Source organism: Aricia agestis, chromosome 21, assembly GCF_905147365.1.
Source record: "Aricia agestis chromosome 21, ilAriAges1.1, whole genome shotgun sequence".
Lineage (NCBI taxonomy): Eukaryota > Metazoa > Arthropoda > Insecta > Lepidoptera > Lycaenidae > Aricia > Aricia agestis.
Genome location: NC_056426.1, coordinates 7,858,865 through 7,886,112, shown reverse-complemented (window position 1 = coordinate 7,886,112; position 27,248 = coordinate 7,858,865). Strand labels below are relative to the sequence as shown.

At 38.7% G+C, this 27,248-nt stretch overlaps 1 protein-coding gene across 1 annotated transcript in view; it reads left to right on the top strand.

Moving 5' to 3' along the window:
• The first annotated feature begins 2,581 nt into the window (after window positions 1-2,581).
• Window positions 2,582-27,248, top strand: part of LOC121737660 (serine/threonine-protein kinase pelle) — a 36,768-nt gene continuing 12,101 nt past the window's right edge. Inside the window, exons 1-4 of the mRNA XM_042129326.1 lie at window positions 2,582-2,753; window positions 3,992-4,202; window positions 9,090-9,160; window positions 9,718-9,789. Of these exons, the coding sequence (XP_041985260.1) occupies window positions 2,634-2,753; window positions 3,992-4,202; window positions 9,090-9,160; window positions 9,718-9,789 (474 nt within the window). The 5' untranslated portion in view covers window positions 2,582-2,633. The remainder of the gene's footprint in view (window positions 2,754-3,991; window positions 4,203-9,089; window positions 9,161-9,717; window positions 9,790-27,248) is intronic.

The window sequence follows — 27,248 nt, the reverse complement described above, 5'->3', positions numbered from 1 at the left end:
TAAATATTGCAAATGTATTGAAATCTGTACCTAAGGTACACTTTTTTGACAAGTATAATTGTGGAGCATATTTTTTGACGAAGTTACTTTTCCTTAGTTTTTATTATTCGTAGTATTTACCTATTATATGAAGTATTAACCACAGATTTTAGAGGTATTAACCATGATATAATATTATATTCGTTAACGTGCACAAGTGTATTGTGTATTATAGGAAAGTGATGCAATATCCGAAAAAGTGATGTTTTATGTTCCCTCTAAACTCCATCGAAAGTTTTAGTACTAAACCGACTTGACTTCTTTTGACTGTATTGAGTATTGACTTTTAAGTTTTACTTAGACTTTGACTAGACTTTAGACCTGAGTACCAGACAATATAGAAAAACGATGCTGGGGGCACGCTAGGGGTTGCATTTGAATCACATTTGAATTACGCATTATAGGGAGGGGGAGGAAGGGGTATAGGGGTTACTATAAAATGCCACCATTCTCCCCCCTCTCCTTATAATGCGTGATTCAATTTATGCCAACCGCGATGCTGAAAATTGTATTTATTATAAAATATTGCTTTTTCCGCCATAATAATATTAAACTCGACAGTCGACACTCGACACTGGGTCACTGGCCATGTTTATATATAGCTGAAGTGCCATAATAAGAAAAAAAAGTTTTGTCACTTTGATTTCTCGTACTGTCAACTTGACAGAAGAAGTGTCAGTGTCATCACTCATCAGTCGTCAACTCGTCACTCGTGTCCAGTGTTGCCAACTTAGTGGAATTTCCACTAGATCTGGTGGTTTAGACGTACCTTTCGGCGGGAAAAATTTGGTTTTAGTGGCTAGTGGATTTCTTAGTGGATTAGATTATTTAAGTTAGTGGTAGCTTTGACGTTAAACCACTAGTTTTTTTATTATTTTTCTAACCCTTGAAGACGCACACTGGATACTTAATTATATTATTACTAGTAATTCCTGAGATTAACGCGTTCAAATAAGCCCTTTCAAATAATTTCCTCCCGTTTTTTCCACACTTTCCTCTATTTCTTCGCTCCTATTAGTATTAGCGTGATAAAATATAGCATATAGCCTTCCTCGATAAAAAGTCTAACAAACAAACAAACAAAATCTTCCGCTTTATAATATTAAGTATACTAGCTGTTGCCCGCGACTTCGTCCGCGTTAGTATAGTAGATCACGTCCCAAGTATTATTTATTGTACAAAAATATTCAATGTACAGCATTGACTTTCCTAAGATTTTATTATATAAAGATGTTCCGCGCGGCTTCGCTTGCGGAATTTAGAAATTTCACGCGACCGTACATTTTTCCGCAAAAAAAAATAGCCTATGTCCCTTAACGTGGTCTATTATTCATGTTTGCCAAATAACAATAAAAATTGCTCCAGTAGTTCTTAAGAATCTTAAGATAATAAGCAATTTCATATAATTTACCCCGTTTTTTCCACATTTTCCTCTATGTCTTCGCTCCTATTAGTTGTAGAATAATAAAATATAGCCTTTAATCTTTCTCGATAATTAGGCTACCTAACACTGAAAGAATTTTTCAAATCGAACCAGTAGTTTCTGAGATTAGCGCGTTCAAATAAGCCCTTTCAAATAATTTTCCCCCGTTTTTTCCTCACTTTCCTCTATTTCCTCGCTCTTATTAATCTTAGCGTGATAAAATATAGCCTATAGCGTTCCTCAATCAATGGGCTATTTAACACTGAAAGAATTTTTCAAATCGGACCCGTAGTTCTTGAGATTAGCGCGTTCAAATAAGCCCTTTCAAATAATTTCCCCCCGTTTTTTCCACATTTTCCTCTATTTCTTCGTTTCTATTAGTCTTAGCGTGATAAAATATAGCCTTTAGCCTTCCTCGATAAATGGACTATCTAACACTGAAAGAATTTTTCAAATCGGACCAGTAGTTCCTGAGATTAACGCGTTCAAACAAACAAACAAACTAACAAACTCTGCAGAATTATAATATTAGTATAGATTATTATCTTTATTCGTTTTGCCGCATTCTAACGCTGATATAGAGCGATTATTTAGCAATTAGCATGATGAATGTTGTCAAGACTTAACAGAGAAACCGGATGAAGTTTGATCGCCTTTCTTTCGTGCAAGGTTAGCACGCGAAGGCAAATACTGTAATAACAACATAATACCAAATACCGTATTACAAAAATTAGAACTAAAGAAATTTATTCTTCACAAACTGAACAAGTAAATGACAATGATTCCTCTGAAGACGTTTATCTTTACTCTTTAGTTAAGTACCTACTTATTCATAGGTTATACAAAGTTTTCCTTTTTGTAGTAACAAAAATAATTATTTCATAATTATAATAACGTTGTTGTTGTATTATTTTCAAATTATATTTAGATAGGTTGTTGTTGTCCTTACTTTATTTAGTGGAATTCAGGTGGTTTGAGAGGCCATTTAGGTTTTAGCGGTTTCTGGTGGTTTACGCTGCTGAATTTGGTGGGTTAGTAAAAAAAAGTTGGCAACACTGCTCGTGTCCATAGATAATACATAGATATACTGAGACTCGTGTCTAAAGATATTTTACTTCGTGTCAGCTGTTGTTTTGTTGTTATATTTTCATAAAATTTTAGCTTTTAAAGTATGTATATTTACGATTTGCCGTTTCCTATAAATAAAGAACTGTGTAGGCTTCTCGACAATGAGGACTACTGGAAAGAGTTAGCGGGTGTACACATGAAATACTCCGCTTTTGACGTGAACGTATGTACAAGTGTTTAAAGTTAGCATTTTCCTGTAAACAAACAACTACAACTCGGGCGAATTAACATGACACCTGGTTCAATTGACGTTTCTCTTAAGTACTGAGTGCAAAAAAAGTTTTTTTATTTTAAGTTATTTCAAAAAAAAATTACATTACCGGAACTAGTTATTTTTATAGGGCTACACTAACCACAGTATTAACCAAGTACGAGTTGGACTCGCCCAAGGGTTCCCCAGCAGGAATACGACGCTTATGGATGCGTCCGATAATTTGTATCTAGCTTCATATTAATATATTCCGTGAGTAGCTAATTCATACCACAGACGCACGGCAATGTTCAAACGTTAATACGAATAACAAAAACTTAACAAATTTAACGTTCAAACGTAATAACTAACAAATAACACAACAAAACTCAACAAAAATCCAAAAACAATAACCATTAACTACTAACAAATAACTCCGAAACGCAAACTCAATAACACACGTGTAACGGTAACAGATATAATATGCTAACGCTACTGGACGCGTACGACGAGAGCGGGGTGCTGCGCGGGGAAGCGAGGGAGGGGTAAAATTTAAGCCAGGTGTCAAGTTAACTCGCCCGAGTTGTACTACAGCCAAACGTGAACGCATTTGAAGTTTTAGTTTCAATCTGAAAATATTTTAAAACTAAATGATCGCGCGGGACCGTACATTTTCCCGGGATAAAAAGTTAAATTAAGTATCTTCATCTTCAAGTATCTCCAGCAAAGTTCAGTTGGGCGTGAAGGGGTAACAGACAGACAAACACACTAACTAGATGACCCAGTAATTAGTATCACTTCCCTCTCTGGACTACCACAAACATTTTAACCTCTTGAACCCCACCGACACCTTAACGAGCCACCCATAAAAATACCTCTGTGTACCACTGGCACGTTAATGAGCCAGTGGTACACAGAGGTATTTTTACTTTAATTTCGTTTGTTCTATACATTATTTTTTAAGAGTATGAAGTTGGCTACAAAAAGAATGCACTAAATTAGTTCCGATTAGTGCAATTTTGTAAAACTTAACTTTAAAAAAAAAAAAAACGAAAAATTTGAATGGCGCAATAGAACGCGGTATATGAGGCCCAATAGAATTTTGACATCCCGGTATTCGAGAGGTTAAGAGTCAAATTAGCCATCTTAGAATTTAAGCAAGACTCACAAAAAAGTACATTTTACATCTTCTCACTACTTTATAATTACAGGAAATTGAACAAGAGGCAAACCGGCAGAAGATATCACCGACGGCACAGCTGTTTAAACGCTGGGGGCAGTTAAACCACAAGGTTGAAGAGCTATTTATATTGTTGTACAGAATGAAACATGTCCCCGCACTCAACTGTTTGGTGCCAATCGTAGATAGTCGCTTCAAGCAGCTCCTTAATAAACATAGAACTAAAGAAAAAAATGGAGAAGGTAAAAAGTTTTTTATTTTACTCTTCCTGAATTTTTGTGTTGTTTTACTCATTGAAGTGTAAGTAGCAATTTGAAAATGTTCGTTTTTTTGCATTAATGGATGTTATAGGACCAGATAATTATGTATTTTATGTATAGATATGATGATTCAGATGATAAAGTAGTAAGTTACGAGGTTTGTTTAAACCAGGCTTTCCCAAAGTGGGTGATAATGCCCGCTTATGGGCGCTAAAGGTCTAAAGCAGGGGTTCCCAAACTTATTTTGTCTACTGCCCACTTTGAGAACAAATAAGGTTCTAGTGCCCCATTGTTTCAATTTAAAATGTATCCAGATGAAACAAATAACCCCTCAAGCCTCTACACAACACCCCCATTTTTTTCCAGGTCTCACACCGCCCTTTAGGCCTTCAGCGCCCACAAGGGGGCGTTGTCGCCCACTTTGGGAAAGACTGGTCTAAAGATTGGGACCCAAAAAAAAGGGGTGCATTGTGTAGAGGCTTGGGGGTATCTTGTTATCTTATATCTTTAAACGAGCAATTCTTGTATATATATATATATATATATATATATATATATATATAAAGTAGCCCATGTCCTTTCTCAGGCTTTAGACTATCTGTATACAAAATTTCATTACAATCAGTTCGGTAGTTTTGGCGTTTGGCGTGAAAGCGAGACTGACAGACAGACAGACAGAGATACTTTCGCATTTATAATATTAGTATAGATTATGTGCACACTGCACAGCTGTTTTTGGGTATTTTGATTAATTAAGGGCCGCGCTACACCGGAATGGCAGCGGCGAGGCGAGCACTTTCAGCGCTACCATTCTGCGCTCGGTGTAGCGCGGCCCTAAGAGGGGTACCACTTACCAGGGATTTAAAAAGTTTTTAAATTTGACACAAATTTTGTTGACACCGCGCGCTATAAACTAAAGTCCACACGGATGAAGTCGCGGGCAACAGCTTGTTATGAATAAAAACAATAATATATAATAAAGTAGGTATGATTAGTTCTGTTACAATAATGAAGTAAAAAATAAAACGCCATCTGTTTTCATATATTAGAATTAAAATGTTGGTTGCATTGATATATTTTCTGGATGGAATATAGGCCAACACGGTACACTCGAACTCCTTAGAAATGCAGTAGGAGTTCTATAACATAAGATAGATTGATTATTAATATACCAAGTGATTATATTATTAAACATAATATTCTAACGTATTAAAAACTATAAACAAAAACATAATAACTAATAAGTATGATTAGTTCTATGTTACAATGAAGTAAAAATAAAACGCCATCTGTTGAATCGTATTAGAACTAAAATGTTCATTGCATCGATATATTTCTGGATTTTTTATAATATTATACATAAAATATATTTAAGATTTTTGAAATATTATTTTAATACACATCCAAGACCCAGGAACATTGAAAACTTTTTGTTCCGCCTGCGGGACTCGAACCCAGGACCCCCGGGATGAGCGCTGGCCACGCGCAATGCGAATTAATTTTCATCGATATTTTCATGGAAATAAGATATTTTCCCACATCAAAATGTAGCCTATGTCCTTTCTCAGACTCTAGAATAACTGTGTACAAAATTTCATTGCAATCGGTTCAGTAGTTTTGGCGTGAAAGCGAGACAGACAGACAGACAGAGATACTTTCGCATTTATAATATTAGTATAGACTACTCTTGCAGTCATCGAGTAGCCCAGTCACTAATCCATAGTTGCTGCTGTTTGCTGAGTCTGCGCCTGTCATCGAACTACACTTTCTCATCCAGACAACTTCCTCGCATTTTCCAATGACGTCACCTTTGTTCAAGCAGATCTCGCGATTTCCAAGATTCAGAACCCTGACCACAGCGTTACTCCTTCCACTAACAAGGGTTCTCGCCGTCATCAGTTTTTGCGCAGATGTCTTGGTGGGTGTGTCTTCGATAAACACGCATCTGTTTGAATTTTTCTTTCCACTTGGCGGCAGTTTCACCAGCACTCTAGCTTCCAGGTATTATGACTTTCTTTACACATTCAACTTTCCCGCAGGCGCCTCCAAGGATGAAAATTTCTTCTTCACCACACTTGAAAACTCCGTCAGCGACATTAATTCTGCAGTTGTGCTTCTTCATGAAATCCAAACCCAAGATGCAATCATCCATAATCTCAGCCACGATAACGTCATGAGGGTATGAGGACTCCCCCACATTCATCGTAACTAACATTTCTCCCAGGACGGGTATTGGCTGACCGGAGGCGGTAAGAAGCCGACAGTTAATTCTCCTCTTGTGCCTCCTTGCGGCTTTTATCAAATTTGGGTTCACTATTGTTCTAGAGGCTCCTGTGTCTAGAGTCATTTTGCAATCCGTCCCGTTAAAAGTCCCCTGAATCACCAGACTATTCCCGCTGCTTGCTTGGGAGACAACCGTTATTGGGGCTTCCTCCGTGTCAGCCAGCACTCGCCCCTTAGTCCTGGCTTTTATTCGTTTCCCTGCTCCCGGGCTGGGGACGAAGCCCCTTGCTTCTGCTCCATTTGTTCCTCGAGCCTTTTCATTCTTGCCATCTGGGTCTCCTTCTGCGGGCAGTTGAGCTGAAGATGGCCCCTCTCGCCGCACTTGTAGCACATGGCTCTAAAACTTTTCTTTGTGGGAGCCTTGACCTCCTTCACTTCCTCAGAGACCTCGTGGATCTTATGGGTCTGTCGTATGTCACGGCGAACAGCCTCGACTTCCAAAGCATGCGCCAATGCTTCCTTAAGCGAGGTGTGGTGACGAAGCCTCACGGCAGCTCTGACCTCCAGATCCCTGATTCCGTCGACAAATGCTTGCAAAATATTCGTGTCGACCATCTTGGAATCGGCTCCTGGGTGTTCCTTCTTGACCAGTTTTTCAATTTCCAACGCCCATTGTTCTAGTCCCTCTCCTGAACGTTGGACTCTGTCACGAAGTTGAGCACGGAACACGTGCTCCAGGTGTCGTTCCCCGTATCTGGATTCAAGGGCCTCCATCAGGTCTTTTAACCCATTTCCTGTATGTGCTTCCAGGACCGACAAGGCTTGCCCTCTGAGCGCGACAGTGAGAGCGGTCGGGCATTGTTCGTCAGTCCATCCGTTGGCAGAAGCAACAGTCTGCAATTGCTGACGGTAAGAGTTCCAAGAAGTAGTGCCGTCGTATGGCGGTACTTTTACTCTTGGCCCGTGTGCCACTCCGGAAGTTCCACTACACGTCGTTTCCAGGCGCACTACTTTTTTTTGTAGTTCATTGTGGCCGGTTTTCACATTTTCCACATCAACCCCTAACCCGGTAACTCGTTCGTCCATTACGTCGACATCTTTACGAAGCTTAGTCACCGTGTTACTGACATCCCTTATAGCCAGAAGCGCTTTCTCTTGGAGGTCCTTTTGTTGCTCTTGTGACTCTTGCAAAGCGCCGAGCTTGCGGTCTTGTGACTCTTGCAAAGCCTGAATTTCAGCTCTTTGAGAATCTTGCAAAGCGCCAAGCTTGCGGTCTTGAGCCTCCATCATTGCCTTCATTTCAGCTCTTTGCAGCTCCACTAATTCAATTAAACTTTCTAAATGAAGAGCCATTTGAGGGGCTGTAGAAGCTACAGGCGAGGCATGGTGGCTGGAGCCAGTAGGTAGGGCTTGAGCAGGCAGTGCCCGGTGGGCGGAGCCAGTGGGCGTGGCCCGGTGGATGGGGCCTGGTGGGCGTGCAGAGTGGGCGGAGTCACTGGGTGTGGCCTCATCCAAAGTGGGCGGGGCCTGGGGGGCGTGGTCAGTAGGCGGGATCTGGTGGGCGGGGCCAGTGGGTGGGGCCTGGTCCCTAGTGGGTGTGGCCTCCGCAGCACGCTGTGTCCTTGTCCTGACACTCCCCTTAAAGTCCTCTCTCGGAGTCAATGGCATCTCCAAATCTCACTTCCGACACCAGTTGTTACACGCTAGGGTTCGAGGATCTGGAGAGAAAGACCTGGTGACTCTCTTGCAGACTTTATTAACACTAGGTCACACAAGCACACACTAGGTCACAACACTAAGCACTAAGTCCAAACACTAATCACTAGGTCCAATCACTAAGCACTATCACTGTCCTAGGTCGTAGCTAAGTCGCAGGTTTCACTGGTTCACTCACTTGTTTTCACTCCGAAATCGCCTTGACGATCGTTCGAACTGAACTGAATTGCCGCGCCGTCTATCTGCGGCTATTTATTTGGGCGAGACGAGTTCCAGAAAGTTCTTTGCCCGATTCACATAAACAAGTAAACAAGACACTTCTAGAAAGTTCGAGCACAGTCTATTCGAGTATGTACTAGCGCACCTAACGCCATCTAGTATTGAGTAGGGGATTTATGTTGTCTGTGTTCCCTCGGTAAGTTTCGCTGGTTTGTCGCTAGATGGCACTACGTGTCCGTATACCGTGTACCGTAACAATAAATTTTGTAGCATTATTTTATAGCAATACTAAACTTTGTTTGCATTTAGATTAAAATTAATCAAGACATTATATTCCTTTTATTTGAAAAAATAACAGCTATGCAATTGCAATGTTTATAAGTAAAATAAAAAAGAAAGTAAAATTAAATTAAACAAGCCTTATACTAGTAATGTAATGAAAATCAACACATTTTTCTTTCAAATTCCAAGTCTTGGTTTTCAAACCCTAAAAGATTTTTTTTCTGTTGGAGGCAGAGGTGTTTTTCCGGTTGATATATTATTGTATAGTCTTAAAACAACGATTGGGAAAATATATGTAAAATATGTAAAAATAAAATTATTTTTTTTATATATTTAAATATTGAAGTCACAGGACAAAGCAAGATACTAACTAACACTATGTTTAGATCCAAATAACAAACCTAATGTTTATTTTGTAAAATGTTTCAGAAGAAAAACAGAAGCCCAAAGAGAATGGCAGCGAACTCTCTGTTCCCCTACCTGTTATGCTTATTGAGAAGGTAAGGATCATACAGAAGGCCTACTACGAAACTGTTTTGAGACTCAAACAATCGGATGAGAATGCCGCGTCCTGCTCTAACAACGTCATTTCACGTTTGTTAGAGTAGAACGTCATTCTCGTCCGATTTTTTGAGTCTCAAAACAGTTATGGTACAAGGCTTGGGTGCAATTTTTATTTATTTTATTTTATTAGGAAAACATACAGTTATTTGATTAACAACCTTAAATACTACATAAACACTGAAAATTGTATGGAATGCCTTTTCTAATGTTCTAATTCTATGACCTAAACGAGGAGCGGAGAGAATTGCGGGGTAAGAGGGGAGGCATTCCATCCCAGTTCGCTCCTTCATATTTTTACTAATGTAATGTGAGACTTAATACTTTTGTCAGATACTCCTAAGTTAAAAATCACGAATTCGAAGTCTAGGATTTTCTTAATCTGCCCCCCGCCCAAGACCTATGCCCCCCCCTCCCCCCCCTGTATAGAATCCTGGCTACGCGCATGGAAACATAATGATTAGAATATATGAAAAATAAATAAAATCTATTTCAGGGTATCAATTCACCCCAGCATTCTCCGGCGCAGGAGACGTTTCCCTCTGATACTACATCCGCCTCATCTAGGGTATGTATTTTATTTATACTTTATGCTTGTGGCGGTAGTCCAGTCTTGGATTTATGTATAGGCATTATAGGCCATGGCCTATGTGCGGCAGCTATCCTAATGCGTCCTAGGGGGGCGGCAGAGTTCGTATATTATACGTACCCACAATTAGCGCCTCATTCCTGCATCGCGCTATCGAAGTTTCCTAATGTTCGCAATACACGCTACGGTTTACCGGAGAGGCCGCCTGTGTACCTACACACCTATGCTATGCCTGCGCAGGTATCAGTCGAAAGAATTGATTTTCGATTTGGCTCCGATCGACTGCGCAGGCCTAAAAAACTGCACAGGTCTACCCCCACACATTTTCCGGTCTAGTAGACCTGTCCGGTAAACCGTAGCGTTTATGGCTACGTACGCCAGTGCGTCGGTATATACCAGGGATGTTGCGGATCCCGATTTTTTCACATCCGCGGATGCGAATGCGGATGCGGATTTTTAGAGGTTCACATCCGCGGATGCGGATGCAGATGTTTCGGATCCTACATAAATCCATACTAATATTATAAATGCGAAAGTATCTCTGTCTGTCTGTCTGTCTGTCTGTCTGTCTGTCTTGCTTTCACGCCAAAACTACTGAACCGATTGCAATGAAATTTTGTACACAGTTATTCTAGAGTCTGAGAAAGGACATAGGCTACATTTTGATGTGGGAAAATATCTTATTTCCATGAAAATATCGATGAAAATGAATTCGCATTGCGCGTGGCCACTGGCCAGCGCTCATCCCGGGGGTCCTGGGTTCGAGTCCCGCAGGCGGAACAAAAAGTTTTCAATGTTCCTGGGTCTTGGATGTGTATTAAAATAAAATTTCAAAAATCTTAAACATATTTTATGTATAATATTATAAAAAATCCAGAAATATATCGACGCAATGAACATTTTAGTTCTAATACGATTCAACAGATGGCGTTTTATTTTTTACTTTATTGTACCATAGAACTAATCATACTTATTAGTTGTTAGTATGTTTTTGTTTATAGTTTTTAATACGTTAGAATATTATCCATACTAATATTATAAATGCGAAAGTATCTCTGTCTGTCTGTCTGTCTGTCTGTCTTGCTTTCACGCCAAAACTACTGAACCGATTGCAATGAAATTTTGTACACAGTTATTCTAGAGTCTGAGAAAGGACATAGGCTACATTTTGATGTGGGAAAATATCTTATTTCCATGAAAATATCGATGAAAATGAATTCGCATTGCGCGTGGCCAGCGCTCATCCCGGGGGTCCTGGGTTCGAGTCCCGCAGGCGGAACAAAAAGTTTTCAATGTTCCTGGGTCTTGGATGTGTATTAAAATAAAATTTCAAAAATCTTAAACATATTTTATGTATAATATTATAAAAAATCCAGAAATATATCGACGCAATGAACATTTTAGTTCTAATACGATTCAACAGATGGCGTTTTATTTTTTACTTTATTGTACCATAGAACTAATCATACTTATTAGTTGTTAGTATTGTTTTGTTTATAGTTTTTAATACGTTAGAATATTATCCATACTAATATTATAAATGCGAAAGTATCTCTGTCTGTCTGTCTGTCTGTCTGTCTGTCTGTCTTGCTTTCACGCCAAAACTACTGAACCGATTGCAATGAAATTTTGTACACAGTTATTCTAGAGTCTGAGAAAGGACATAGGCTACATTTTGATGTGGGAAAATATCTTATTTCCATGAAAATATCGATGAAAATGAATTCGCATTGCGCGTGGCCAGCGCTCATCCCGGGGGTCCTGGGTTCGAGTCCCGCAGGCGGAACAAAAAGTTTTCAATGTTCCTGGGTCTTGGATGTGTATTAAAATAAAATTTCAAAAATCTTAAACATATTTTATGTATAATATTATAAAAAATCCAGAAATATATCGACGCAATGAACATTTTAGTTCTAATACGATTCAACAGATGGCGTTTTTTTTTACTTTATTGTAACATAGAACTAATCATACTTATTAGTTAGTATGTTTTTGTTTATAGTTTTTAATACGTTAGAATATTATGTTTAATAATATAATCACTTGGTATAATAATAATCAATCTATCTTATCTTATAGAACTCCTACTGCATTTCTAATCCATACTATCCATACTAATATTATAAATGCGAAAGTATCTCTGTCTGTCTGTCTGTCTATCTGTCTGTCTGTCTTGCTTTCACGCCAAAACTACTGAACCGATTGCAATGAAATTTTGTACACAGTTATTCTAGAGTCTGAGAAAGGACATAGGCTACATTTTGATGTGGGAAAATATCTTATTTCCATGAAAATATCGATGAAAATGAATTCGCATTGCGCGTGGCCACTGGCCAGCGCTCATCCCGGGGGTCCTGGGTTCGAGTCCCGCAGGCGGAACAAAAAGTTTTCAATGTTCCTGGGTCTTGGATGTGTATTAAAATAAAATTTCAAAAATCTTAAACATATTTTATGTATAATATTATAAAAAATCCAGAAATATATCGATGCAATGAACATTTTAGTTCTAATACGATTCAACAGATGGCGTTTTATTTTTTACTTTATTGTAACATAGAACTAATCATACGTATTAGTTAGTATGTTTTTGTTTATAGTTTTTAATACGTTAGAATTATCTATCTATATAATATAATAATATAATATATATAATATATATTTATATTATATAATATAATAATATAATATAATATATATAAGTAATATATAATAATATAATATATAATATATATAATAATATTATAAATGCGAAAGTATCTCTGTCTGTCTGTCTGTCTGTCTCGCTTTCACGCCAAAACTACTGAACCGATAGTAATGAAATTTTGTACACAGATAGTCTAAAGCCTGAGAAAGGACATAGGCTACTTTTTAACTGGAAAAAGGGGTTGTAAGGGGGTGAAAATGCGTAAATTTGGTCAAATTAACTTAGTTCCAAAAACTTAAAACAGATGGCGCCAAGAGTTCCCTAGATCGCGCTATTGCTTGCTCATGCGTATTTCTATAAGAGGTGGTACCATATTGAGCTAGATTTTCGATTCTTTCGATTGTTATACACGTTATTAACTAATAACTCACCTACCAACTTAGACATCAAATTCAAAAACAACAGCGCCAAAACTACTGAACCGATTGTAATGAAATTTTGTACACAGATAGTCTAAAGCTTGAGAAAGGACATAGGCTACTTTTTAACTGGAAAAAGGCGTTGTAAGGGGGTGAAAATGCGTAAATTTGGTTAAATTAACTTAGTTCCAAAAAACTCAAAACAGATGGCGCCAAGAGTCCCCTAGATCGCGCTATTGCTTGCTCATGCGTATTTCTATAAGAGGTGGTACCATGTTGAGGTAGGTTTTACGATTCTTTCGATTGTTATACACGTTAATATTAACTAATAACTCACCTACCAACTTAGATATCAAATTCAAAAACAACAGCGCCAAAACTACTGAACCGATTGTAATGAAATTTTGTACACAGATAGTCTAAAGCCTGAGAAAGGACATAGTCTACTGCTTACTGGAAAAAGGGTTGTAAGGGGGTGTTTATGCGTAAATTTGTTCAAATTAAGTTAGTTCCAAAAACTGGAACAGATGGCGCCAAGAGTCGCCTAGATTGCGCTATCGCTTGCTCATATGTATTTCTATAAGAGGTGGTACCATGTTGAATTAATATTTCGATTGTTATACATGTTATTAATTAACTCACGTACCAACATAGATATGAGAAACAACAGTCTACCAATAATAAATACTAAATAGTTTATGGGTATTGACTATTGGGCAAAGCTAAAGTTGTGTAATGCATTATGCAGCTAAGTTGTGTAGCGCTAAATAAGCTTTAGGTATAAAAAAGTTTAATTAAAAAAAAAAACATTATGTGCACACTACACGGCTGTTTTGGGTATTTTGATTTAAGGGGTACCAGAGTTTTAAAAAGCTTTTGACACCAATTTTGTTGACATCGCGCGCTATAAACTGAAGTCCACGCGGACGAAGTCGCGGGCAACAGCTAGTATAGTTTATAAAATGAAAAAGTATTATTTTAATTTTTAATTAATGTGTTACAAAATAATAGTACAGGTTCCCTAGAACCAATTTTTTAATTAATATCAAGCTAATTTTTTGTGAGTAGCTTCATTTTGAAACGCATTTTGAATAGAACAATCCATATTTTAAGACCACCATAATCGAAATATTAAATCATATTTATCTTTGTTAGCTACCACTTTCGCAGAGGAAATTGTTGTTCCTTTTATCAAAATGAAACTGCTTACAAAAAATTACCTTGATAGTAATAAAAAAAATTGTTCTACCTGTACTATAATAATACTTTTGTATTAAAGTGAAAATTACATTAATTCCCCTGTATTAACCTATACCACTTTTTTGTAAGTACATGAATTTATAAATAGGAGCATAAAGCATTATACTTAAATTATTTAATAGTAATAATGTCGCTTTTTATTAAGTAAGAAGCACAAACAAACACGTAGTGATTACACAAGATAATACTCGTAATTAATGCACCACAATAAACGCGTCGGATCCTGGGACCGTTTTTAGGGTTCCGTAATCAACAAGGAACTCTTATATTTTCGATCTATCTGTCCGTCTGTCTGTCTGTTTCTCCGCGGTTTCGCTCAGAGAATAGCCTACGAAGCCGAAATTCGGCATGAATGCACATACATATAAACGGTGTCGACAAAATGGTATTTAAAACCTTTAAAAAATTTATGGGACCTCCCTTACACACCAAGCGGAGATAAGTCTTTTTATTTTGCGTCCACTCCACCGTGTGTGATTTCGTTGGATAGGGTTTTAAAAAATATTACGAGTATTATTATTCGAAGAAATATGAAAAGTTTTAAAGTGGAAGAAATCGTTAGTGTCCAGTGTCTCCCGCTTCTACCAGCTATTAGCTAAACGGTTGATTCTGAAAAATATGTGGAAAAATTCACGGGAGTAGGAAATATGCTAAAGGAGAACACCCAAACTTCATAGAAAATTACCCAAGGCGCGGCGCAGAAGAGATGTATCTCAGTTATTTGGGTATTTTAAGTGTAGCATTTTTTGATAGGCGAGTTTGCCGCAGGATGTGGCTAAGATAGAAAAAAAATGCTTTTAGATTTTTTCAGGCCTAAATAAAGATTTATTATTTATTATTATAATAATAATAATAAATAATAAATCTTTATTTTTCAATAAAATCACATACCTACAATATTATGAGGTATCCCCATTAAGCATAAGATTACTTGTGTTTTATTATTATATTATTATACCGATCTTTTTTATATGAGTACATAGGGAAAATAAACAGAATGACAAGATTTAGTGAAAATAAGTATATAAGAGTGTGTCGTAACTTTCTGTTTAGACGCACATGTGACATGATTAAAAAATAAAACAATTATTATTTTACCATTAATCATTTTATTTGGTTACAAGTCGATATCCATCAATACTTCGTATAAAAAGACCGCAGGATGCTCTATTTCATTGTTATGAGTTATGACGGGCCCGGCCGGACGGTTACAACTAGGTACTATTTTTAATTTAATTGTAAATTACTTTTAGCAGACAGAATTTGTAGTACCTATCTTTATTCTTAAAGAGAAAAAGTAAGTGTTTTTATATGTTTAGTAATAGTTTAAAACATTTCATAAAAGTAATTTAAACTAAAGGGTAAATAGGTACGCCTGAAAATAATAAAATAGCATTTTTTTACTTAAGCCACTTTTTGCGGCAATGACACATATATATTTATTTTACTAATAAAATATACAAAAAAACTGAGATACCTTACTTTTGTGCCAGAGCTTGGGCTTTTTTGGGTATTCGTCTTTTATAAGAAAATTATCACGGCTAAGAAGACTTTATAAGTTATTGAGAAGTACAAAGGAATTTTTCGTTCAAATTCCTTTGAATGTAACTGAGACGATGTTGTTAGTAGTGTAAAACATGTTATAATTGTACATTCATTGACGATACAAAACTTATCAAAAACTGGCGGTACTACGGTACCCTCTATTGTGCGTGGCCGATACGCACTTGGCTCCCATTGGTCATTTGTCACTCGCAAACGGTGCCCGCCATTTACAGACCCCGCCGCTTTTTTTTTTCTTGTCGCAACTCGTATGACATTCGCATCCGTATAAAAATCCGCATCGATTTAATGCGGATGCAGATGCGGATGTCCAAATTTATGCGGATGCTCCGCATTTGCGGATGCGGATGCAGATATTCGCAACATCCCTGGTATATACCTACAGCTGAAATCAATCATGAGAGTTTCGGCCTGACCGAGCATATCACCTCGGTCGGAAGGTCTTCTTTTACGGCAGCCTTTCCCAAAGTGGGAAGCCGCTAGCCAGTGACGGATTAACCCTTAAGAGGATACACCAGGGGCTAGAGAAATGAAAAAAAAGTACGTGTAATATCTATAGCTGTCTCCCTTACCTCAAGCCTATACCGCAGACCTCGATAGAGACAACTGCAGAAAATCCAGAAAATCAACGATTCGTTGTCCCCTGATTCCTTCTCCAAAACTTAACCGATTTAAGTACTTTTTTCATTAAATATTAAAAAAAGGCTTGAGCTGTGTTCCTATGTTTTGCTTTTTTATGTATAATCTAGCCAAATCTGTTTTCTGGACGTTTGAACACAGCGGAAAATCTGGCCATTTTTTTGGGTTTTTGAACGGTCATATCTTATTTAATAATTAAATTATGAAAAAAAAGAAAACATAGGGACATTGTATTAGTGGCCGTAGATATTCAGGAAAAAATTTATAGCTCTACTAGCATTATCCAGGGAGGAAACAGGGGACAACGTTTGTATGGAAAAAAGGGTGGTGTGGACTCCTCTTAATCAAATTAAGCAATTGCCTAAGGGGGCACCAGCACAAGGGCAAAAAAATCCGTCCTTACAGCATCACGTCACCAAAAATCACACCAAAGTTTCTAGGAAATACTAATATACTAATGTTTTAGGCGGTAAAGGTTTAAAGGCCGACTTTAAAAAGCAGGGCTTCCTAGGGTAAAGAGTCGTATCAATTAAAACATGGATTCGATGCCTCCGGCAGAATTAGGACTTATTTCGTTCTTTTTGGTTAACATTTTTTTGCTTTATTTTATTATTAAAACTATTATAATTGGAAAATTTTTGGCAAAGTCTTTTCTGCCGCGCACTGTAAAACTCTGCAACGAACTGTCACCAGCAGTATTTACGGACCTATACGACCTGCAAGCCTTCAAGAAGAGAGCGTATTCCCTCTCAAAAGGCCAGCAACGCACCTGCAGCTCTTCTGATGTTGCGAGTGTCCATGGGCGACGGTAGTTGCTTTCCGCTTGCTCGTTTGCTTATTTTATATAAAAAAATAGACGTCTCTTTCTTTCTCTTTGTAAATTTAATATGGGTGACAGAGAACTTCGTAATGATTTTCCTTCTGCTGATAATACATAATAATTGCTTGCTATCTGAAGTGCTTGCTCACCTTCTATTTATAGATATTACGTTATACAAGATTACTTTTACAATTATTATTTATTAATCTGACTAAGGTTTACCCATGTATTATAATATTTTCTTTGTATTCACTCTTATAAAAATATTTAGTCAAAAATAAGTATTTAAGTAGGTATTCAAAAACCCAATTTTACAAAAAAAAACCATTTAAATTTTAAATATATTAATTATGTCTTCAAATGGCTTTTTTGTAAAATTGGGATTTTGAACATACGATAGTATACGTAGATGGTATCAAAATTAAAAACCAATTTCCTGTAAAACTAGACATTTAAAGTTTTCAAGCTGTCTTTTTTGTAAAATAATTGTGTTTTTGAACAAACTATTATTATCACAATCATTTACGAAAGAGCGTATAAAAAAATAATTATCACAATAAAAACCCATTGATTTAGCTTTCTAAGGCCCAAATAACGTAGCAGTTTTAAGCTTGACCCACACGCACCACAAGTCGCAACCACGCCACACTGTCGCCTCCAACCACCTCCACCAACACGGAGGTTGTGGGTTCGATTCCCGGAAACATGTTATTTCTAAGTTTGGTTAGGACAATGCAGGCCTGATTGTCTGACAAGATGATCCATGCGTCGGATGGGTCGGTCCTGCGCATGATCTCTCGCCGGTCGTGTCGGTCTTCCGTCCCACTGGGTTATGAGAGTAAAGGAATAGAGAGTGCTGTTGTATACTGCGCACACACTTGGCCACTATAAAATTACTCCTGCGTACCTGGCTCGGTTTCAATGAAACCGGCCACCGTCACCGAAACCGGTGTGGGAGTTATTATTTATTATTATTACACTGTCGCTACAAAATGTGGTCATCTGTATCACACACGCGGTTGATAACGACTGCAAAGTGGTACGTGTGAACAGTCTAATTCATTTTCAATACAAAATATACGCCCGACGACGTGGTGCGGTTGTGCTGTTGTAGTGGCACCAACAGTCAATCACTTTACTACTTAATTATTATAATTGTGATTATATTATTATTGGACGTCGTCAACTACGACAAAATATGCGATCTACCGAAACCTAGCAACCATAATATTTTATCCGAATAAATACAGGCGCGGTCGCAGCCTGTAATTTCGGGGGGGGGGGGGGGGGGGGGTCACTCACTAGTCACTACACTAATCTTTTTTTTTTAACTGCGCCCTCGGACGGTTCTGGGTAGACAGCTGTCTAAGGTCGGACGCAGTGGTGGTTAGGGGATAGCTAGAAATTTTCTTTTATTATTTGGCAAGATTTTGAGATTTTTCAATTTGACCTTAGATTTTGGGGGGGTCATATCCCCTGTGACACCCCCCCCCCCCTTCGGACCGCGCCTGAATAAATATCATTTCATTTCACCTGTGGACCAGCCCAACTCCTAACTGACGTAATTTACATACTTGAAAAACTTATTTAGATATCGTCATATAAGTAACAATACCGTGTACGGTGTAAGTCAAGTTTGAAAAGTTTTCAGGAGAGACAAAGAACTTCGTATTTCTTAAGAAATCATTTGAAATATTTTAAATACTTACAAATTTCTTATAAAATACGAAATTTTTGTATCTCCCGAAACCTTTTTTTACAAACGCGGTATTGTTACATAAGCGACGATGTGTGACACCAGGTCATTCACGTAGCGCGCGCAAGCGGCCACTGACTACTGCACGCGAGTCGTGAAGTGACGAATTCGCTCACTAACCGAACCAACTTGCTCGAATATAACCTTAGCACTTTGCGCTCCATTCAACAAACCGAGCTCCGCAAGGCGCGTTCTGTGATTCACGGACGAACACGGCTAAGCGCAGTCTCGATAAGAGCGTATCGTACAGCTACAGTATGCCCCCCCAACCCTCTCTTTATCCCACATTTACCCTCCCCTCCCCCTCCAGGTTGGCTCGACGACAATGACAACGCACAATATAGCGATATTACAGGACCGTATTTTTTTATTGGAGTTTTGACCGCCAAGCCTACAACATTACATAGGTAAGTATTAACATTGTTGTCTATTTCTTGCAACGTTGGCTCGACGACTATGACAACGCACAATTTTGTAACACACACAAAAATACGGGCCTGCTTTACCGCTATATATGATCTCGTAATACATATAGGTCAACGCGTCTGCCAACGCGTTGACGAACGCGCCGGCCAACGCGTTTGCTAACGCGTTCGCCTATCATGTGCCGATATATAGCGATATTATAGGACCGTATTTTTTTATTGGAGTTTCGACCGCCAAGCCTACAACATTACATAGGTATGTATTAACATTGTTGTCTATTTCTTGCAACGTTGTCCACTCACTAAATACTCACTAGTGAGTAGTGGTACACTTTGTTGTCAATTTTGGTCAACCCACAAAGTGATACACTTTGTTGTCAATTTTGGTCAACCCACAAAGTGATACACTTTGTTGTCAATTTTGGTCAACCCACAAAGTGATACACTTTGTTGTCATTTTTTTGTGATGCGTTGAAATTGTGCGTTGTCAATGTTGTCGTCGAGTCGACAACCTTTCTAGTTCTTCTTTAAAATTGCTCCTGTTCGGGACGTTAGTAATTAGAGTGGTGAAGAGTCTCCTTACCCTTTCCCCTAATATTTTTTCCAAATATAAAATTACTTAAGAATAAATTCCAAAGATTTGAGTCCTAAACTATAATATAATATTTTAATATGTTATAATTATAATATCTTAGGTGACTAAACGAGTCGAAGACGACAATCATGAAGGACTTCATCGTGGATATCCAGGGCTTCGTGTTTCCCGACAGACCGACGATGGTCATAAAAGCCGTGAACGTGGTCGAGTGTACTCCAGGCGGGGAGGGGATAGAGCGCCGGTTCGAGTTGTTCCCCCACAAGCACAAGTCGCAGTTGACGGCCGCCGAAGCAGCCGTCGTCAGCCGCGCGGAGAGCTACCACGGATACGACTACAATGGAGGGTTCTGTACGCTGAGGCACGTCAGGAAAGAGATCCGCCGTCTGATCCCGCCCGGCTCCAACGTCTTTATCGACGAGCGCAATGCACGTGTACTCGAAAGGACCTTCCACTTCAGCCAACGCGACCTCACCGTGTGGACGGCTAGTCTCTTCACATCCGAGCCGCGCGTCGTCGACAGTTGGACGATCGTGGAGGAGCTCAAACAACGATACAACTGCGAGCAGCCGAGTTTCCAAATGGCCGTAAACTTGTGAGCGTTGCGAAGAAATAGCTAAAGTGGTCTCAAGCTATGACAACAGAGAAACCTCTCTGCAATATGTAATCTGATTAGTTGTAAATTATGTTATTTAACAACAGTTGTACGTTATTAATAAAAATCGGCCAAGTGCGAGTTGGACTCGCCCATGAAGGGTTCCGCAGCAGCAATAAGATTTATTTTTATGAAATTAAAAGGTTTTTAATTAAGTGTTTTTATATTTCGGTTGATTTAATGAAAATTAAATTTTAGTTTACCGTTTATCACGTACTTGCTAGATCTGGAATACCCCACACGCATAGGTTGGATTAAATTTTGTTTTGTTTCAACTTTCAGTTGTACCTATGGGAACCCCTACAATTTTTTATATTTTTTGTTCAAAATCTTAATACGGTACACTGACTACATCTACTTAAAAGTTTTCAATAGTACAGCTCTTTAGATCGTCAGTTTTCTGCAGAGGCGGCGGCGTAGGCGGTATGGGCGACCGCCCACGGCCTCGCGGTCCAAGGGGCCTCGCGCCCCAGGATTCACGAGAATTTTTTTAAGGATTTAAGAGTTGTTGATACTAAAATTTGTATAAGTAAATAAAATACTTATAAATAAAAGTTTTTGTATAAAAAAACTCTTGATTTTAACAAAATCCGTCCTCTCGCGTCATTCGTCAGGGGGCCTCGCAAAATATAATTATGTTGCTCACATCAAATTTAGGTCTTGCACCGCCACTGGTTTTCTGTGAGGTCTACAGCGAAATGCGAAATGACGATCGACATGTTGGTGATAACTGATAACCGACAACAAAGTATCACAGTCAAGATGGCGAGCCAACGGCCTTGCAACTTGCAAGGGACTGCAAACACATATTTTAGTGTATAGTTAATTCGTTAATAATATTTTTTTATTGTATTTAATTCTAAGTCGTGAATGAAACTTTTTTAAAGCTGGTATTGACTTTTTAGAATAACGTAAATTAAATCTTTTAGGACTGGGCCGGTCACATAGCTGACGTAGTGGACGAAAGTGATAAAGCCAGGGGTGATAAAGTGATAAAGCGTACCACGAAACCGTTTTGTGACTCAAACAATCGAACGAGAATGCCGCGTCCTGCTCTAACAAACGTGGAATGAAGTTGTTAGAGTGGGACGCGGCATTCTCGATCGAATGTTTGAGTCTCAAAACGGTTTCGTGGTACAAGCCCTGCATCGCGACACGAAGTTTTCTAAGGCAAAAGACTGTTTAAACATGCGCGAAAAAAAAAACATAATATAGAACAACATTTTGCATCTCTTGCGCACCTATATGACAAAGGAAAGTGAAAGGGTAAAATTCACCATCGTACGTATCCTCTAAAACTACAGGAGTCCAAACGGCGTCCCTGTTCGGGACCAAGGAAGCGTTTGTGGGTTCATTGAGTGAACCAACAAACGCTTCCTTCCTCACAAACGAGTGAACTTCACTACCACACGCTCGTGCAATGAATTCAGAAGGTATACTACAGAACCGTTTTGAGACTCAAGCAGTCGAACGATAGAAATCCGCGTCCTGTGAAATGAAAAATGTCATTTCACGTTTGTTAGAGTGGGACTATAAAGTTAATATACCTAGCGGAATAGAGAAACAAAGGCCTGAGCAAGAGAGATGTCACTATCAGTAACACTGCGTGGTAAAAAGAGACGTGTGATACATGACAGCAGCACTCTTTTTTGACGTCCAGTCGGCACGTGCCGCACGTTGACAATTTAATCTCATAGAAATCATGTTCAATCATGCTTGTGTAAGTGTATACGTACACATATTTTTACACACAGATGAAACCAATTTCGGTTTCGTTTGACAGCTCGAGATTGTTGCTCTATTCCGCTAGGTATATTAACTTTATGAGTAGGACGCGGCTAACTCAATTCTCATTCAATTGTGTGAGTCTCAAAAATGTTTCGTGGTACGGCCCCACATTCTGATGAGAACTCAGCAGCCCCAAGCTGAGTAGAAGTGGACTCGACCCCTGCTTTATCTATTATGTTATACGAGACGAATAATTGTTGTCAGTTGTTCGCAGCGGAGGTATTTTTTTTTATAATATAAGGGCGAATGAGCAAACGGGTCACCTGATGGAAAGCAAATTCCGTCGCCCATGGACACTCGCAGCATCAGAAGAGCTGCAAGTGCGTTCCCGGCCTTTTAAGAGGGAATAGGGTAATAGGGGAGGGTAGGGAAGGGAAGGGAATAGGGGAGGGTAGGAAAGGGAATAGGGTAGGGATTGGGCTTCCGGTAAACTCACTCACTCGGCGAAACACAGCGCAAGCGCTGTTTCCGGACCTATACGACCTGCAAACCTTCAAGAAGAGAGCGTATTCCCTCTTAAAAGGCCGGCAACGCACCTACAGCCCTTCTGATGTTGCGAGTGTCCATGGGCGTATCTTGCTTTTAAGTATTCCAGTATGATAAGCCAATTAAATGATAAGCGCTCGTACTCGGACTCGTGTATTATAAAACCGTTGTTATTTTATCAGTTTTCACATTAGCGACACTATTCGTTTCAATGTAGACCGACACCTGCAAAATACGGAAATATTCTTGTGATGTGGACTATAGTTACTTATATTCTCAAACAGTGTTTCTGTAGTGCAAGCCTTTCCCAAAGTGGGCGATAACGCTCCCTTTTGGGCGACGTAGGTCTAAAGGGTGGCGGTGTGGGACTCAGAGAAAAAATGGGGGCGTTGTGTTATAGAGGCTTGGGTAGTTTGTAATTTCATTTCATCTGGATGCATTTTAAATTGAAACAATGGGGGCGCTAATGCATAATTTGTTCTCAAAGTGGCCAGAAGACAAAATAAGTTTGGGAACCCCTTCTTAGTGCCTACTAGTGCAGTGATAAATGATAATTGTCTTGCAAATGTAGAATTTTTGTCAAGTGGAAATTTGGAGCCAACAGTACGCCATTAAAAGCTAAAAAGGTGAGAAATTATCTTAATTACCAAAATATAAATAGTAAATTTAAGACAAAAAATTATACTAGTGACTAGTAACTAGTAGAGCAATTGGCACAATATTCGATAACATCTTGATAATTTAAACATTTTTATAAATTTGTTTGCGACGAATTTTAAAAGCAATTAATCGCGCACTTATCTCTGCTGCAGTAGAGATATCAGATAAGAGCCGGCGAGGCGATGTCACGTAGCCATTATACGTACCTTTCAGACATAGGATAGGTAATAACTAGACATCGGATTATATGCATTTGCATAATATGCAAATGCATATAATGGCACTTTTTAGGCTATAGTGCATATTTTGGCAAGTTTTCGTTGATAGTGCATATTTCGGCTATAATATTATGCACTCGTAGTCACCAAACTAGCTGTCATAATACACACCGAGGCCACGAAACATAGCTGTACGATAGATCAAAATACTTCAAATATGTGGCCCCACCCTTGTGTAAAGACTTCCAGAGTACACCCGATAGGTACAATATCTTTTTAGAAACAAAGCGTTTCTTGGTAGTTGGCAACATTTTAAAAAAATATGAATAAAGTAGGTAATGAACTTCTATGGGCACTAGCCAACTACACTAAGATTGCAATCGAATCGAAAAAAAAATCGAATCGAATTTTGAAAATTGGAACATTTATTATGGGCAAGAACGGAAAACTCTTCCAAAAATAATATTTTTTTATTATAATTAATACGTGACTTTTGATTGTGCATATTTCGTGATCGATCGTGCATATAATCCGAAGTCCGGTACTAATATGTAATAACTAATGAGCAAATATAATGATCAAAAGTCTTTTATTCGCCATTCGTAAGTTTTTTTTTTGTGATCGCTTTCTTTTTGAAGCCTTGTGAAGACTCAAACAAGTGAGTTGTACAAAGATTTTTTTAAGTAGGTACTGTTCATACATTTCAACTGTCCCGCTCTAACTTCATGCATCATATCGCCATCTTACTCACACATAATATGGAAATCAAAGAAAAGCGTGGCCTACCAGTAGCGTTAGCACGGCGACCAGCGGAAATGCGAAAGTATGGACAAAACGTGGAAATAAACCTAAGGTGCCGTTCCGATCTTTTTCGTTCCGAAAAATTCAAATAAAATGCCATTTTATGACAGACTATAGTTACAAACTGTGGAGATAAACTTAAGGTGCCGTTCCGATCTTTTTTAGTTCCGAAAAATTCAATTAAAATGCCACTTTATGACAGCCTATAGTCCTAAAAATTGAAATAATATCCTACATTATGACATATACTATAGTCTGTCATAAAGTGGCACTTTAATTAAATTTTTGTCGGTCGCGATGTAGATCGGAACGGCATCTTAGGTTTATTTCCACAGTTTGTCCATACTTTCGCATTTCCGCTGGTCGCCGTGCTAGCGCTACTGATTTCACGACGTCATCCGCGGCTAGCTCGAGCCTCGATTATTCATATTAAGTAATATACTTAATCGAGCGTCTTGATTCGTGTTCATTTGTTTTGTTCTAGAATTTTCTTACATTCTAGAACCAAGCAACACGGTTTTTTTTAATAAAATTGTATAAAGATTCGACAATAAACCTAAACAAAATTACTAAACAATTCAAATGATGGAGCGTCTAAAGTCTAAACGTTTGTACAATATGTTCGACATAATGTTATAGAGTTGTGAATATCCACGCTTACGCCGTAATGTTGCGAATTGTGATCACTGCAATGATATTCTATTAGAAACTCATTGGATCACTGATTATATAATATATAAGTAATTAGAGATTATTGCACCAAATGTACAACGCGATTCGACACAATGCTGCAGAGTAATGAACTGTGAATATCGACGCTCGAACCGCAAAACTGCAACTGTAGGATCCAGTTTGCACTGTAGAGCGCGATTCGATACTTCATACTCATTAGCTATGTCCACACTATGCCATTTCATCTTCAATTTTCGTCATCATCTTTTTATTCAACTTTCGTTTGGCATATTCAATAATTGAATGCGTCAAAATCCACCCGCGTTGGAAAGAAAAGTGTCATAGCGTCGCGGGCATGCCTCACTGCGCTATAACGCATGCCCTTGATGAACAAAAAAGGCACAGTGTGGACAAAGCTATTGAGGGTGAAATACTGAGGCATTACGTTTGGGCTACATTTGACAATAAATTGTCGAATGTTGACAATAATTATTATTGTACACCGGGCACCGAGTTTAATGTGATTCGCGAGTCGCGACGTACGCGGTACGTTAGTATGGCTCGGTGCATATTTTGACAAGAGCGCCGCGATTTTACCGCGGGAATCGTACGTACCTACGTGGATAGTACATAACTCATAAGTAGGTAGAGCCTTATAGCCTTTCTCGATAAACGAGCTATCTAACACTGAAATAATTTTTTGAATCGGACCAGTAGTTCCTGCCCATTAGCTCATTCCAACATTAAAAATAAAAAAAAACAGCTTTAAAAACAGTTTTATTCATGGCCCTTAGAATAATACAATAAAAAAAAACATTAAAGCCGAAAATATTAAACCTCTTTTTTGGAAATCAGTTACTAAAAATAATATTATTAACGAATTAACTAATAATAATACAATGAGACATGTGTTTGCAGTCCCTTGCAAGTTGCAATGCCATTACCGCGCCATCTTGACTGCGATACAAAGTATCGCCAACATGTCGATCGTCATTTCTGTGGTCATTTCGCTGTAGACATCACAGAAAACTGACGATCTAATATGCAAGCACTAGGGTTGCTGAGGATTCCACTTCCGCTTCCTCTTCCTCATAATCACTTCCTCAACAACCCTAGCAAGCACGACGACACCATTATAAATTAAAAAAAATAATTTATAATTTATAACATACAACTGTTGCTATTACAGATGGCATCATGGCCACAACTTTGCGTCACTATTCACTAGTGAGTATTAACTATAACTAAATAAATTAGAGCTAATAAATTAATTCCCAAAGCCGGGAAATCGGGGTGTAGGTCGACCTCCAACTAGGTGGGACGACGATCTCCGTTTAGTTGCAGGCCCATGTTGGATGCGAGTAGCAGGAGATCGGTCATCTTGGCGTTCATTGAGAGAGGCTATGTCCAGCAGTGGACGACTATAGGCTGATATGATTATTAATAAATTAATAATAACTAATAAAGTAATAACTAACAGCCACATTTTCCCCTTTGACCACCCTGTCGTCTTTTTGCCAGACGACGGAATATTGTTTCCTGACTTGAAGGTTGATGGACACGAATACTGGAAAATGTCGTACGAAGTATCTTGACAATGGCCGTTTCAATCAACTTTCATGATGTTCGGTTAACTTTACATTGTCGGGACGTTAACCGCTTCGTTTGGCACCGGAACGGAGATCCACATACACATCCAATCAGACCATACACTCAGTGCTAGCGGTTTTTCTGTTGTTATGGCATGAGATCACTTTAGCTATTTCTTCGCAACGCTCACAAGTTTACGGCCATTTGGAAACTCGCACGCTCGCAGTTGTATCGTTGTTTGAGCTCCTCCACGATCGTCCAACTGTCGACGACGCGCGGCTCGGATGTGAAGAGACCAGCCGTCCACACGGTGACGACGCGTTGGCTGAAGTGGAAGGTCCTTTCGAGTACACGTGCATTGCGCTCGTCGATAAAGACGTTGGAGCCGGGTGGGATCAGACGGCGGATCTCTTTCCTGATGTGCCTCAGCGTACAGAACCCTTCATT